Source organism: Strongylocentrotus purpuratus, unplaced genomic scaffold (assembly GCF_000002235.5).
Source record: "Strongylocentrotus purpuratus isolate Spur 01 unplaced genomic scaffold, Spur_5.0 spur5_scaffold_12, whole genome shotgun sequence".
Taxonomy (NCBI): Eukaryota; Metazoa; Echinodermata; class Echinoidea; order Camarodonta; family Strongylocentrotidae; genus Strongylocentrotus; species Strongylocentrotus purpuratus.
This window is the reverse complement of record NW_022145597.1, coordinates 10,727,180-10,742,896: the sequence shown is the minus strand read 5'-3', so window position 1 is coordinate 10,742,896 and position 15,717 is coordinate 10,727,180. Positions and strand designations below refer to the sequence as shown.

The 15,717-nt window shown below is 36.9% G+C and overlaps 1 protein-coding gene and 1 long non-coding RNA gene across 2 annotated transcripts in view; one reads left to right on the top strand and one right to left on the bottom strand.

Annotated features, from left to right (window-relative positions):
- Nucleotides 1–252: 252 nt before the first annotated feature.
- LOC753021 lies at nucleotides 253–7,463 on the bottom strand. The gene is made up of 8 exons (XR_004063515.1): nucleotides 7,295–7,463; nucleotides 6,031–6,104; nucleotides 5,628–5,673; nucleotides 5,011–5,137; nucleotides 3,870–3,973; nucleotides 2,168–2,329; nucleotides 1,137–1,339; nucleotides 253–513 (listed from the first exon to the last, which is right to left on the bottom strand). It is a non-coding gene; the product is annotated as a homocysteine S-methyltransferase YbgG (long non-coding RNA).
- Nucleotides 7,464–9,405: 1,942 nt separating this feature from the next.
- The window catches only part of LOC587991 (nuclear fragile X mental retardation-interacting protein 1), a 33,425-nt gene continuing 27,113 nt past the window's right edge, over nucleotides 9,406–15,717 (top strand). Inside the window, exons 1-6 of the mRNA XM_030981809.1 lie at nucleotides 9,406–9,755; nucleotides 10,488–10,625; nucleotides 11,245–11,387; nucleotides 12,067–12,159; nucleotides 13,400–13,505; nucleotides 15,438–15,657. Of these exons, the coding sequence (XP_030837669.1) occupies nucleotides 9,462–9,755; nucleotides 10,488–10,625; nucleotides 11,245–11,387; nucleotides 12,067–12,159; nucleotides 13,400–13,505; nucleotides 15,438–15,657 (994 nt within the window). The 5' untranslated portion in view covers nucleotides 9,406–9,461. The remainder of the gene's footprint in view (nucleotides 9,756–10,487; nucleotides 10,626–11,244; nucleotides 11,388–12,066; nucleotides 12,160–13,399; nucleotides 13,506–15,437; nucleotides 15,658–15,717) is intronic.

Sequence of the window (15,717 nt, the reverse complement as noted above, 5' to 3'; positions counted from 1 at the left end):
GGTGTAATGTTGAAGCCCTAAAAAAAATTGCCCTTCAAATTGATCATGAAGTGACTCAAAAAAGTAAAACAAATCTTTTAGTGACTGGTTTTACCATACTTTTACATTTCCCCAAATAGACTGTAGTGTTATGAAAACCGTTAGGAAAACGCAAAATTTGATTTCGATTTCCAATCATAAATATCTTGATAATCAGACAGGCAATCGGCTTGTAAAAGTCATGGTGCTCCTGACTGACCTAAAGGTTTATCATTATCATTGTAGCATGAGCTAAATCCAGGATTTTGTTTCAGAATCTGAGACAAAATTACCCAATCCCTTTAAACTAAGAGGAAAAAAATGAAGTCAACAAATAAGTTAATCGACCTTCACTATCTATTGGTAAGTAGATTTGCTATATGTTTGATGTCTAAGGCACTAGTTCCGCAGCAACCCCCGATGTACTTAACTCCTGCCTCTATCCATGCCGGTATGAGGTCATCAAACTCATCAGCAGCGGTCTTTCCGCATACGCTGTACAATAAAATGATAAAATGGAAGAAATAATTATCAATAATAAATGAATAATACACCCCCAAAATACAGAAACTATTGTTTGAAAGGAAAAAAAGCTAAATGCAACTGTGTCTCCTAAACGCCTTCGCCCTAAATTCACTAAAGGAAATGGATGGAATTATTTGTGACATATCACGATGAACACAAATCAAATCAAATGTCAACTGACATTGGTAAAAACTCAAACGGGTAGGACGGCATAACATACCAACGCTAGCTACTCTAATGTTTTTCCAATTATGTCTAGTTTTCAATTTGAGACAACTTAAGTCTCTGTTACATGGATGATGCTATCTTTTAATCCAGCAAAGTTCTTGTTTAAAACATAACTGGGTCTAGGCCACTGACTCAACCAAAGCCATTTATACACAGAGATTGGCCAACTTAGGTTTACTTGGTCACAACATGTGATATATCCTTATATTATTTGCTTGCCTAACAAAGCAATATTTGCCATATTATGCTCAAGTCAAACCATTTGAACCAACTTGCCCAAAATCTCCTCATCAATAGCATTGCGCTCGACTGTTCAGGTACCAACCCCCCCCCCAAAAAAAAAAGGACAGACAAAGATTGTTCACCTATCATCTATCCACTGCTCTCCGGGTGCGTTGGGATAAACGACAAAGGGTTTTCCATTCCTGGATGTTGAGGCACTCTGTAGCAGCGCTGTGACGTTTTCTGCAGCGATGCAGTTGGTACCGACTCCCACTACCTGGGAGCAGGCGCTGACTTTGCTAACGGCCTCAGCAAAGCTCTCTCCATGGCCTATGTGGGATTTGTCCTTTGGAGAATGAAAATACGAGAATGATTAAGTAAACACTCTTTTTTAAAAATGAAATGCCTTGGGTGTGTAATCGTTTTTTTGTTTCTTCAGATGTACAATAATCAGATATAATTATTTATGTCTGGGTATGGCCATCATTCGACAGGCACAATTCTGTTTCCTAAAGGGGTTCCATCAGATTTTTAGGTGGAGTTGAGAGCCGACTACTTGACCAATGGACAAAGATTGAAACGAGGGAATATAAAGGAAAAATAGGAGGGTGTTTATAAAATACCATTTAGGAAAAGTGAAAAAACAAACAAGACATAAAACAAACAAACTATTAGGGCCATCCAAGGGAAACACAAAATGTGGCCACTGGAGACAGGTGGCCTATCTAGACATGTTTTTCCACATGTTTTCTTCGATAGGGAGACAAAAAAATTGTGTTTAAGCACGCCCCTCCCCTGTTTTGAGTCAGGTTCAGGGGAACAACTTCCCTGGACAGAATGTAAACCGGAGGCCCATGTGTAGGAGAATCAGACCCTATCCATGTTAAAGCCCCACTGCACTAGTTTGGCCAGGAGAGATTAAACCTCCCTGCATGGTCACTGACAGGTGGTTATCTCATCAAATCAGCTCTCAATTAACATAAGAAAAGGGGATCATAGGGGACCAATGGTCACCGATAAGGCATTGTGGGCTATATAGAGGGTGCAAGTGGCTGCAGTTGGGCTTTAATATGCTACACTTGATCAAGTGACCATTTCAGACAGGAAGACCTTATTTTGATTATCTCTTGGAAATTAAAATAAAACTGAAATAAGGACAGGTTCGACTGCATACCTTGCAGTAGAAAGTCAGCCATGCCTTCATACTTGGAAACTCTTGTAGAACTGACAGTAGAGCTTCGGCCTCAACAATGGACGGGATAGTTTCTATGGCTAACAGATCAACCTTGCCATCTACAAGTGCTTGGATGCGGGGTCTGTGCCACTGCTTTAATTCCTGATGATATATAAAAAGAGAAAGAAACTAGTGATTAAAATCTTCATTTATTCTACACTGTAGGACAAGTCTAAGCTATTATGTCCCATACACATGGCATTACTGACCACAAATAAGATTTTGGTATCTGATGATCTTATTAACTGTCCATGTACATGTACCGCTGCTGTTGCTTTATAACACGTACATAAATGAGCATAACACATAAACCAATGTCCTGAACAGCTACTTTATTTCATCCCCAATTGCCATTCACTTACATGCAAAATAGTAATGATGATTGTAATAATAATAATAATAAAAACAATACAAATATGAAATAATTAACAAAATGATAATAATGGTAATAATAATAATAATAATATTATTATTATTAATAATAATTATGATGTCAATAATAATAATAACAATTAATACTACTAATACTAATGATGATAACAAAACTAATAACAACAATAATTATAAAGATAATAACAATAATAAAAACAATAATAATAATGATACTAACAATAATATTAATCAACTGTTGATAACAATATAATTATAATAAAAATAATATAATAACAATGACAATTATTTACAAAATCCATATATTTGCAGAATTCATATTTGTTTATATATGAAATAATATATACAATACCTTGTGAGAGCTTCAAACATATAAATGTAAAGGATCGTTCAAGTTATGAAGAAAAAATAATCTTTCAAGGTTTTTTGAAGGATTTCCTAGCATTCAGGTTAACAATTTTGAAAAATATGATTTGTGGCAATTTTGGCATCCCAAATTTGTTTACGAAACGTGTTCAGAAAACAAATATGCGAGGGGCACATTTATCACACCTCTAACTAAACTTTAATCTTACTGCCTCAAAATTTCCCAAAAAAAACTTTTCCAGAAGTTTGAAATAAACCATTTCGTAATTCAACCACTTATTCTTCAAGATATATTATACATATAGTACCTTTAAGATATTGGTAAACACAGCATTACTGTTATTATCAATGATTGTCTATACTCTGCAGTCTCCAAGTTTTGAGAAAGCGCGAGTTTTTCGGCTGCATTGCCCGCAATGGTTCATACTTAAACTTTGCAATTTGAGATCATGGTCGTTTCCTTGATATTGATGTTCAAGAGTTTGTTCACCAAAAGCGAGTTGTTTAGAAGCACTTCCTGTGGACGATGGATGGGCCGGACTCATCGTATTCCTGCTTGCTGATCCACATCTGTTGGAAGGTGGAGAGAGAGGCAAGGATGGAGCCTCCGATCCATACGGAGTATTTCCTTTCTGGAGGAGCGATGATCTTGATCTTCATGGTTGGTGGGGCAAGGGCGGTGATCTCCTTCTGCATCCCGTCGGCGATTCCTGGGAACATGGTGGAGCCTCCAGACAGAACAGTGTTGGCGTACAGATCCTTACGGATGTCAACATCCGATAATGATAATAGTAGTAAAAGATTCTGTGGTTTCCATTGTCACATGTGAACAAGCCCTATAATGAGCTCATGATTCATGTTTTAATAATGTATGAACACAGCCTACCTCCATTGTCATGTTATCCACGTAGTTGCCATGGTATTCTGAGAAGTCTAGCAGACAAGCTCCGTAAGGTCCTACCGATCCAGCGATGAGAGGCTTCCTTCTTCCTTCAACAAAATCACAGGAACAAAAAATAGCAACGATAACATTCTGGGGGCAAAGATCCAAAGTTGGACTTAAAAATAATGGAAAGCCATTAGCATCTATGAAAATATTTTGTAAAAAGTTATTTCAGAAGGCATAAAATGTTGATTCAAATCATTCATATTTGTTATTATCAATGAGATTTCATGTTCTTGATGCGAAATGTATAAAAAGTCTAAAAATGATTTTCGTTTTGAATATATTTTATTTTAAGGCTACTAATAGCTGTCCATAATGTTTAGGTCCAACTTAGAGTTAATTTCGACTTAGGATCTTTGTGAAACACCCCCTGGACTTGCATTTAAATGCCTAGAACATCTAGGATGTCTGTAGGTGCCTTACAGATATGGGGGTCGTTGGATGTATGCGTGCTGCACACAGTATCTTCGCATTTTCTACACCTCGGGGAGTATTCCAGCCTTGCGCAAGTTTTTACAGAAGATTACAATGACTTTTACATACATACCTATACAAAAATTAACATCCGGATGGAGAGAAGCAATGTAGATAAAATGTTTGCTTAAGGACAAGAGTGCCTTGTACTATACACCTTGGTACTGTGTTGGGGAATGGACCCATTACCTTCGCATCTCTTTTTTAAAATTGGCATCTTATAAATCATGTATTCATTTATTTATTTATATATTCATACTCATTATTATTCTTATTTTTATGAATAATTTTTTAATTATTATTATTGAAATTTTTATCACTATCATTATTCTTATGTATATGTATCATCATGTTTCAATAATGTACATTGTCATATATCATCTGCTGAGAGCCAGAAGGGTGTCAGAAGGGTGACATTTCTGGCCTTCTCCTTATGATATACAATACAAAAGGATAATAATGTCAACCTGTTTTAAGTACATATGCTGATTTTTTGTTTGTTTATCAACATGATCAAATGACAAAAAAAAAAATAGATAACACACAAAAAAAAAAAAAAAAAAAAAAAATCATTTCAAAGACCTTCCTTCTTCCATAAATTAAGTACCAGGTTGAGATTGTTTCTCCCAGAATTCCTCCACTGCCTGCCTCGCGATGTCACATGCCGTTTGAATCAGCTTGCTGAATTCCTCTGCTCCTATCCCTGCTGCCTTCTCAAACAACTCTAAACTGGCCTGCAGGAGGAACAATCAAACAGCAACAACTCAATGCCATCATCACTTTGTTGGTGTGTAAAGGTACAATTCCAAATTATCAAAAGAAAAAGAGCTAAAAGGAGCAATTAAACTATTCGAAAGAAATAAGGGGGGGGGGGGGAAGGAAAAATAACATTGGAAAAATCTGCCTTTTATAATCTGTTAAGATGCAAGTGCACAGACAAAATGAAGACATACATGTAGATCTGTCAATAAATTCTTATTTCATTTTCTTCTGTTTTTAATTCAGGAGTCTGTTTTTCGCAGGTAATTTCTTAACAGTTAAACTATAACTTGGATAAAATGTAAAAAGAGAAAAAACATTTTTATCATTTGCCAAAGTAGTCTTTTGATTTTAAATACGGAAAAAATAAACTCTAAACATTTAATAAACTTCATTTAGAAGAGTAAGTAAGATACCACTTTTCAATATGTTTTTTATTAAAGAAAAAGAAAGAAATGAATTTACCTGGTAAGTACCTGTTAAGATGACATCAGCACCATGTTCAAGGAAACTACAATTAAACAAAAATGAATATAAGTCTTTTCAAAATTGTATTTATTATCCGAGTACAATCATTTTATTTTAATCAAATGGTTAAATTTTTTGAAACAACACATTGGAGCATTGTTTTCTTGACAAAATACTACAATGAACTGTATTCTCAAGTCAGAACGAAGAACTAAAGACCTTTAAAAAACTAAGTGCAAAACAACACAACAATTTCTGATGCTGATGTATAGATTAAAATGCATGAAGCGAAGACAATGAGCCAAGAAGTGTTCTTAAAATTAATCCCTGTTTCAAAATTATAATCATTATACCCACAAATCTTTGGAAAAGTGTTGATTTGAAGTCCAGGAAAACCTACCTGAGATGCGCTTTCCGGAGTGCATTATGATTTTTCAAAAGATATGTCGATGTCCACAGGGGATCCTTGTCAGTCTAAGGTGAAAACAATAAATTCAAAATGATGAAACATGAAAAACAGATTACCAAGGAAGAGTAATAAACTCAGAGAAGATTATGGTCAAATTAGTGCAAATGAGCAAAGCATGAAAGAGAGAGAGAGAGAGAGAGAGAGAGAGAGAGAGAGAGAGGGGAAGGGGGGGGGGGGGGACATCATGCATTTTATTAATTTTATAGTAGGATCAAGGGCAAGTCCTTACCCTTATCCCTTGGTAGAAGTCTGGCAGTGCAGAATCAGATGTAGTCTATAAAACTTTTAAGCACAATAGTACCAACATTTTCTGCAAATTGTGCAAAGTAATAACATTTTACTGATTCAAATACTATGACAATAGATCTTGGATATTCCAACGCTGTTACATGTATACGAATAATCACAGTCGGTTCTCACAATTTTTTTAATTATTTTAGTTTTTTCAATACTTGGTTGGTCTTTTTTTTAGATTTTCATGGGTTATGGGGAGATGAAATAAAGCTCTTTTTTATTTAAAAATTATTTTCCAGAGACTTTCTTGGACTTGGACCAAAACAAAAAAAAGTTTAATGCTCTCCTCCATGCTCCAAGAGATGTAGCAAGATGTAGCCCTAGCAGAACATGTCCCTGAACGAAACAGCCTGATATTTCGGTCTTACTGAAGTCTAAAACTTAAGAGTCCAAAAAAGATTATTATTTTCAACTTGCAAACTTTGAATTAGACTCCAGAGATGTAGAGGTCTAGTAGTATACAAGTTTGTTTTGTAGGCCTAATTGTAGCAGATTATCATTAGACAACATGCAACAGTTGCTAATTGGAGAGTAGATCTACCTGAATTATTCTAGACTCTAGATCTAGACCTCTAGATCTAATATAATAATCTAGACTCTAGTCTAGGGAATTATATTAAATTAAATCCTGATTCCGATAAATTTGGAGTTCATTTTGAACTGGTGCAGCGCAGTAAATGCCCGACACACAGTCTCATGACTCAAGTCAAGGTATAATAATAATAATTAACATAAGGTTCTGGCCCTGCCGCAACCGATACGGGCCAGGGGCAGTGGTGGGTGTGCTCCACCGAACGCCGCCCCGAGGCCGAGGTACCGGTATAGGCCTATCCCGTATCGTTAGCAGCGAGAAAACTGATAAATTCCCCCCAAAAACTATCAACAATATATGTTAACTCACCAGGTCAACCGGGAAACCGAGTCTTATCAGCTCTGTGCTCAGACCTCCATCAACGATGAATATATCCGAATTTTTAGATGCCATTTGAATGGATTCTTGCCTTCGATTTTCATTTCACTTTCAACTTTCAAGTTTCCGAAGCGAAGGCTCATTATCAATCAAACTGAAATTACCGACTATTTTACTTGGCCGTAAGGCCATGTGGGCTAGTATAGCTACGGGTGATCGTGAACAACGAACTCAAATCATGGAGACACCAAGGATTTTGATGCGGGTGAAGTATCGGCTTTTTCCAAAGTTTCTGATTGGCTAAAAGTTTAGGCCAATCACGTAATGTATAAATCATTTCACCCATTCTGCGTCACGCGTCCCTCGATCACTGGGCCATCCTGGTGGGCCATAGCACATCTAAACTGTTTAGACTACCCAGGGTGTGTGTGTGAGGGGGGGGGGGGGGGGGGGGGAGGGGGACTCACATATAAGGACACACGGGTGTGCCGCTCTGACTTACGGGTCACTTTTTCACACAAAATCCCTAAACATGGGTCCCATTTTTAACAAAAATATCCCCAAACATGAGTCTGTTGTTTCAAAATTGTGAAAAATGGGCCTTAAAAATTTCGAGAAAATCGAGTCACACATCAAAGATGAAAAGGGGCACTAATTACTCAGGAAAATCAACACTTTTCAAAGTAAAAGGGACACCTCTCAGATTTAAATAGGGGCTTTATCCGAGGTTGTAAGGGGGCACTTTTAAAATGTGGAAACGGCACCTATTAGAAATTAAAAATGGCACTTTTCAATTTTGTGAGGATCTTTTGTATGTTTTTTTTTAGGTTTTAGTTTTGGGGCTCAACTTATTTTGAACATTTCAACATTTTTATTTGAAGCTCCAATTTTTTTCGGCACCATATTTCGATATACTATTTTGATATACCGGGACCGCCACAAAATCCCTCAATAGCTTAGATTTTTAGTTTTGACGCTCTCCTAGATTCGGTTAAGCCAGAATTTCTTCAGATTTATCCAGCTTTTCTAAGGGGGGGGGGGGGCAGTTGAGAATACCAGCCTGTTTTTTAAAACTTGAATAAACGACATTTCTCAGGAATATGATTTTGATAATTTATTTCTGAATATAGCCCTTAATTGAAGTCATTATTTTTTTTCTTTTTCTTTTCTTTAGAAGATGAAGGGCTCCTTGATCTGGATATGCATATGGACAATTTTTTCTCCAAGAGATTACATGTTAAGGGGCGATTTTAGTAATAAATTAATTGTTCCCAATATTGTTTTGAGTAAGGTTCTTTCACGTTGAGTAATATTTTTTGTTTTATTGGTTGGTTGGTTGGTTCGGTTTGTTTGTTTACCTGAGTCATAACTCCTAAAAAATAATATGTCTTCCTTTGAAATTGGAGATTGTAAAGGACAACAATATTTTAAAGAAGGATTTCCACAGCGACTCTTAGGCTAGTTATAATCCCGACCAATTATTAGTAAACCAGTGTTCAAATACAGCGTATTATATATGTGGAATTAGACAGCCTTATATTTCGAGAAAAGTCTGCCAAAATGACCCTTAAAAATGGAAAGGGGTTTCGAGGCTTGAGCGGCACACCCCTGTCCAAACTAAATTTGAATACTCCCCCCCCCCCCCTCCTCCGGGGGGGGGGGGCGACCCAATGGACATTTTATGTCAACCGAAAATGGGGGGGGGGGGAGGGTACATAACATTTTCATGGTATCTTTCTTTTACAAAATCTCTGACAAGTAAAACAAAATGCAGCATCAACCAAGGAGATTAAAACAAATCACAACAGTAAAGGACAAACTATATAGTTACAACCACAACACCCTTACTTAAACGACAATGCTGTGTTTGAGTATTAGTTTTATCTTCGAGTCTACCATACACAGCTCACTGACCGTACACACGTGGAGTGAGAGATATCTTCAGTGAGATATTCATACACGCTTTATTCTGCACGAGGAACAATTTGTAAACAATGCCGAGATTTCCTCCTCACCAATTTCACGGCCCTAATTATGGGCCGAGATATCCAGGCAATGATGGACAATTTATGCAGGGACCCAGAGGATTCCCAGGACCCAGCAATTTCCAGATTTTCATCACGAAGGAGCAAGATTTCCCGGGCCACATGGACACGGAATGCCACCAGAACCTTTCTTCCAGCGGGGACCACGACCACCCTATCGGGGTGGGATGGGAGGCAGGCATGATGGGTTCCCGATGGCAGCGCACGGGCACGGGCCACCCGGGGGAGGATTTGAAGGGCAGTTCTCACCTCCAAGGTTTCACAGGCCGACAAACGGGCCAAACGATTACAACAATTTTAATGCTAATAATAGGGACAATAATTCCGGTTTCAACATGAAACGTGGTCGTGGACGAGGTGGTCGTGGACGAGGTGGACATGGAGGTGGTGGACATTCCTTTGAACAGGTACGACTACGAGCTAGTACACTAGTACTAGTAGATCTACAGTAAAATTAAAAGTAGGTCTAATCATATAAAAGTCTTAATTTGGGTTCCGTTTCTTTAACCAACTTTTGTCAAACGAGATCCAGGTGCACGATTCGTTACACATATGGAACTTGAAGTAGATCTAGATCTAGATCTAGGTCTAGACGGTAATCTAGAATGAAAGAAAGTAAAAGAAAAAGAAAAGAAAATAGATGAAGAGTACATACTAAACAAGTAAAGTAACTTAAATAACAAGAGAGAGAGAGAGATACACACACAAAACAGGAAGGAGGAGGAGAAGAGCCAGAAGTGGCAGAACTGAACTTTCAAGAAAAAGTGCAAGAAGAAGAAGAAAAAAAAATCGACAAAAAAAAATTGACAAAAAAGGAAGTGGATTCAGGGCCAGGTAGATAAAAGTCACCATCGATATCAGAAACCGAAGCTTTTGAACTACAACTAGTACAATGTAGGTCTGGTCGATCTTGCCAGAAGTTGGCAACTGCACGACTATTCAAGCCCTTCAATTGAAATGCCTATCAAACTATCAAAGTTCTTAATTTTTTTACTTATTTCATATTGTTCTCACTTCTCATCAATACTGCCTTCCAGTTCCTCTTTAATATGTAGACTATTTTCTTCGATCACATTCGGTTCCAGTAAAATTTGAGTTACAACAAAAATCTTTTGCTTGCGTCTCTCTTTGTGTTTCAGCAAGGGGGAGGCGGGAAAAAGAAAAACAAGAAAGCCAAAGCGCCGAAGGAAATCAACTACTCCCATTACTGTGACGTATGTGACCGAGGTTTTCAGTCGGATGAGGAACTCAAGAGTCACATAGCTGAACATGTCAAGGTAATGTCAGAGGTCATGTCACGTCAGGTCAGGTCAGAGGTCAAGCATGTCAAAACGGTCTCATAATTGAGCAGGTTCAAGCTTTATTTATTCCTATTTACTGACCACTTTCTCAGGTTTTATTATATCTGATTATTATCTTATGAAAGTTAAGAGTGCTTAATTATATCTGTTCTTGATAATGTGAAAATATTAAGTTGTTCATGCACTGGTGTAAGTTAACATGCTATTGAGGAGAGTCGGATTAGGTCTGTGGAATGACAACATAAATGTATTTAGGAACGACCTGCAAGGGATACAAAGCATTTGTTTAAAGAGAAGGTTGAGTTCTAGGAAGAGGTGAAAAATAATTTGCGAGAGCTATTGTTATTTTGCAAGTGTGGAAGAAAAACAGATAAAACATGTTCCCTGAGAAGCATGGCTCTTCAAAAGCCTTTATATTCTAAATATGGCATGTAACAGCATACAAATCGGGACAGATTTTTATACCACATGTTCGTCTGTTCATTGCTGATTTTGTAATTTGAATGAATTATATTAAACAAAAACATCAACAACAACCAAACATCAAGAGAAGACTAAACTTTTTTTCTTCTTAATTTGTTTTCCGGGTGGTCAGTGCGAGGAGAAGGATTGTAGGTTTGTTGGACATCCCAAGGTGGTCAAGCTGCATCACAAGCTGCACCACGGCCCTGGGTCAAGGAAGATCAAATGGCTGGACACGCCCGATGAAATCCAGAAATGGAGGAATGAGAGAAAGAGGTGGGTGTGCTGTAGTTGTATGGGTATCCGTGTCACCTGCCCCTGGATTAATCTGTCCAGGAGAATGTTACACAAAGATCCTAAGTTGAACTTATCTCTAAGTTGGATTTAACAATTATGGAAACCCGTTAGCATCTATGAAAATACTTTGTAAAAGTTTTTCTAAAAGGCATAAAATGTTGATTCAAATCATTCATATTTTCTATTATCAAGGTGATTTCATGTCCTTGATGTGGAATTTATGAAAAGTCTAAAATACTTGAATTTTTGCTTTTGAATATATTTTTTATTTTAAGGCTACAAATGGCTCTCCATAATTTTAAAGTCCAACTTAGAGTAAAGTTTGACTTACATGTAGGATCTTTGTGAAACACCCCCAGGTTTGAGCTGAAGTAGTAGCACTTCCCGAATGCACTTGGACTTTTGATCGAGAAATGGCCGGTTGAACTACAGTGGCGGTATTATTCATCTGCAGATGAAAACTGAAGACCCACTCCAAATTAGATCATGCGATGCTCGTTGAACTATATGCAGTCTGGAATTCAGAATGTTATAAATATCATATGTCGCATTATCATGTTCAATTGTGCATAATTTACAATAAAATTTATTTTAGACATTGATTTGAAGTTCCATTCTTCTGGACTCGGCCGTTGATTTCTCATTGCTTTATTTGTAGAAACTTTCCCACGGCTGAAAACATCGCCAAGAAAGGTTCAAAGGTCGAGCAGAGAGAGAAGCAGGGCAATGTCCTGGAGACCAAACACTTTGGGTGAGTGAAGTAGAGAGGATTACATCAGGATGATCAGGGCTATGTGATGAAATATCTGGATATTATAAAATTGAATACTGTTTATTGGCTTGTATTACAGGCATTGTTGAACAATGCCAAATCTTAGATGCATGGCCCAACGTGTTATCAGCGTCTGTGATATGGTGTAATATTGAACCCCTAAATAAGTTGCATCTCAAAAAAGTAAAAATCTTTGAGTGACCGGTTTTACCAGACTCATTTTCCCCAATAGACTGTAGTGTTAGAAAAACTGTTGGGAAAACGGTTTGAAATTTCGAATTCCAATCTTAAATAATTTGATAATCAGACGGGCGATCGGCTTGTAAACGTCATGGGATTCCTGACTGATCTAAAGGTTTATAATTATGAATGCAGCATGAGCTAAATCCAGTTTAGAATCTGAGACAAAGATACCCAATCCCTTTAAATTGGTTATTTCACAATACTTTTCCTCCAAATGAAGAGTATTGATAGGGTAGTGAGTTTTAGAAATTATTAAATGAGATGATCTTTCGTAAACAGTAGCTGTTCTAGAGAGAGGCTAACCCCACTTTCCAAACCTCTGCAAGACCCCCCCCCCCCCCATTTTTATTGATTATAAATGAAGTTAAGCAATTTGTACACAAAATAGTGATTATAAAATTCCATACCACCTTTATTACCAATTGAGAATTGAGAGACTGTAATGATCACAAGAACCGCTCAATGTACTGCATTAGAAATGGACTAAATAATTTCTGTGTTTTGTCCATCATTACATCACAGTGACACTGTCTATTCAGCCAATTTGAAGAGGCCATTTGATTATGATTATAACTTTCAAAATGTCATAACTTTTCAATTTTTAGTCCAATTTTGTTCTAACAATCACTAATCTGCTTCTCTGATTTTTCTGCTTTCTTTTAGATTAATTTACTATTAATGTTGGATTTCCCTTTAAAATTATTAGGGAATGATTATAATCATCATCATCATTGAGGGCTGCGGGCACGTCAAGCTACTTTGCTCATGCTGTAGCCCTCCTGCATCTAATGTATGTTATTATGCATTCAATATATTTGTTTACTTTTGTACATTTGCTGTATATACATATGAAATATTGTATCAAACCATATTATGTTTATGATAATGTATGATGAAAAAGAAAGAAAAAAATAGATGCAGACACCAATAAATCAAGTCAAATCAAATCAAAATGATTATGTTTTTCTCACTCCAGGAAAATGAAGCGAAAAACACACCGGGGTAAGAGAGGTGGGGAAAAGGTCCGACATAAAAGGTTGATGATGGAGGCTCTGGCGAAAGAATATGGTGGAGGTAACGAGGTAAGTATATTTACCACAGCTTTACAGTTATGCAATTCTGCACGATCTGTCCCATACACCATCTGCCATTCAATTAAAATTTAGAAATAAAAAAATGTCTTGATGTGATCATTAGGCCTAATATTTTTCAGTTTTTAATGTTTTAATTTTTTTTCTTCTCTAAAAGACGGTAAAAAAAACCTTTTTCGAAAAGCCGACCATAGATTTCAAGATTTTTTGGTCGGTCGCTAAGGGCAATACAACATCTTTTTTTTAAGGCCCTAGCTATTTTTAGATGCAATAGAAGGATGAAAGTCATGTACCACATCCGACACATTGCGTTTAATTGTCCTGGGGGTGTTTCATGAAGACTAAGATCAACTTTAAGTTAGACTTAACTATGGCAGGCTGTTCATGCTACTAGCAGAGATGCCAACCAGTACGATTTAATCGTATTTAGTACGATAATAAAAGTGGAATACGATAAAACGATATCACCTCTTAAAATACGATTTTTCAAAAAACTAACATTTTTATTATATTTTTTTTAATACCCATAAAAACCACTGAATCGCATTAAAACATGAACAAGTAAATCCCCGCAGCCTCAATAAAAACTTTGCTTTACAATTTTCTTTTAAAATTTTAATGAAAGAGCAAACATTTTACTTGACTGTACGTACCAGTATCACATTTTTCTGAAATTTTACTGGCCCGGGGCCAACCGGCCATTAGTAGTGTCGAGTTTTCGTGAAAATCTGATTTTTTAGGATACTTAGTCTGTTTTTTTGTGTCAAGAGGTATATTTTTTTCCTTCAATAACGAACTATCAAAAAGGTAAATTCTGTAGATTTGTGACCACGATTTTGTACGTCCCTTGAGAAACCAATGCCAGGAACGGTTTGAGGAACTAGTGGCATGAAAGGCCTGCCATAGTTAAGTTCAACTTAAAGTCGATCTTAGTCTTTGTGAAACTCTCCCCTTATCTGCGCCGAAGAATCTGGGGCTATCAACACTCAGAACTTCACTGGCTAATGCTCAAATTCAAGGCTTACAGTAGGTAATTTGGCGTTCCTTACCTTTCCTGGTAAGAAAATTTTCCTAGACACTTTCCTTTGGTAGTGGTATAGAGGTGTCGTGACCATTTGGTTTAATCACTTGACTGTAAATGCAAAAGTCACGTGTTCAATACCTGACACGGCACTTGAGTCCTTGAGTTAAAGGAATGTGCACTGTATTAAAGGGATAGTTGAGTTCTGTTGCAGAGTGTCAAATTTGAAAGAACATAATATTTAAATGACAAAATCATCTTTGTTTGATCAAAATCGGTTCAGAGACTGCTGAAATATAACGATTTTTAATCCTTGTGTACCACCACAAATATTAGATATTTTGAAAAATTTGAAAAAACTGTTGAAAAAACCCGAAATAACGCCTTTTACGTCGTATTTCAGCCAATGTCAATGTAAGCTTTTTTGTTGACATTTTTGTGTTGCTTTATTACCCACAATTAGCCAGCTCATTTATTGTTATTTTTTATTAAATAATTAATTAACGGTCACCATGTTTTTTTGAAAGTGGAGCTGAATTGGTATGATCGTATTGGCAAAATTTCACACATTTTGGGGTCTAAAATTACCTTCATAGCAATTTTAGGTTCTAAAAGGGCACTATAAATGTCATAGATAAGAATGAGAGCAATAACCATTCACTTTGAAGGCATTTGCGGTCTGAAAACAGAACTCAACTATCCCTTAAAGGTGTAGAATCCAGATAATGTATTTAAAGCGCTTTGGTCAGTTACGTTATAACCGGTAAGGTTCTGTTTGAAAAACAGTTATTATTTTGTGTTCTTCGTCTTCTTTGTCTTATTATCATCATCATCATCACCATCACCATCATCATCATCATCATCATCATCATCTTCATCCTCATTCAAATACATAACCTCAGGGAGATGCCGTTCCAAGTGACTCCGACCAAGTCCCGCCCAAAAGGAGAAAAACCGAAGATGGACAAGAAGGCAAATCCTCATCTGCAGCTGAAGGACAGGAGGCCAAAGCTTCTGACCCAACGCAAGCAACTGAAGGCATAGCAGCAACTGGTCAACAAGGGCCAGAGAGGGAGGTAGGCTGCGACCCACTGTCTCTTCTTGCTTCACACAATGACAATGGTAACGTTTGTTAAACAGGAAAGGTTTACTGTAAAACCCAAAACTAGAGGGTTCCCGAAA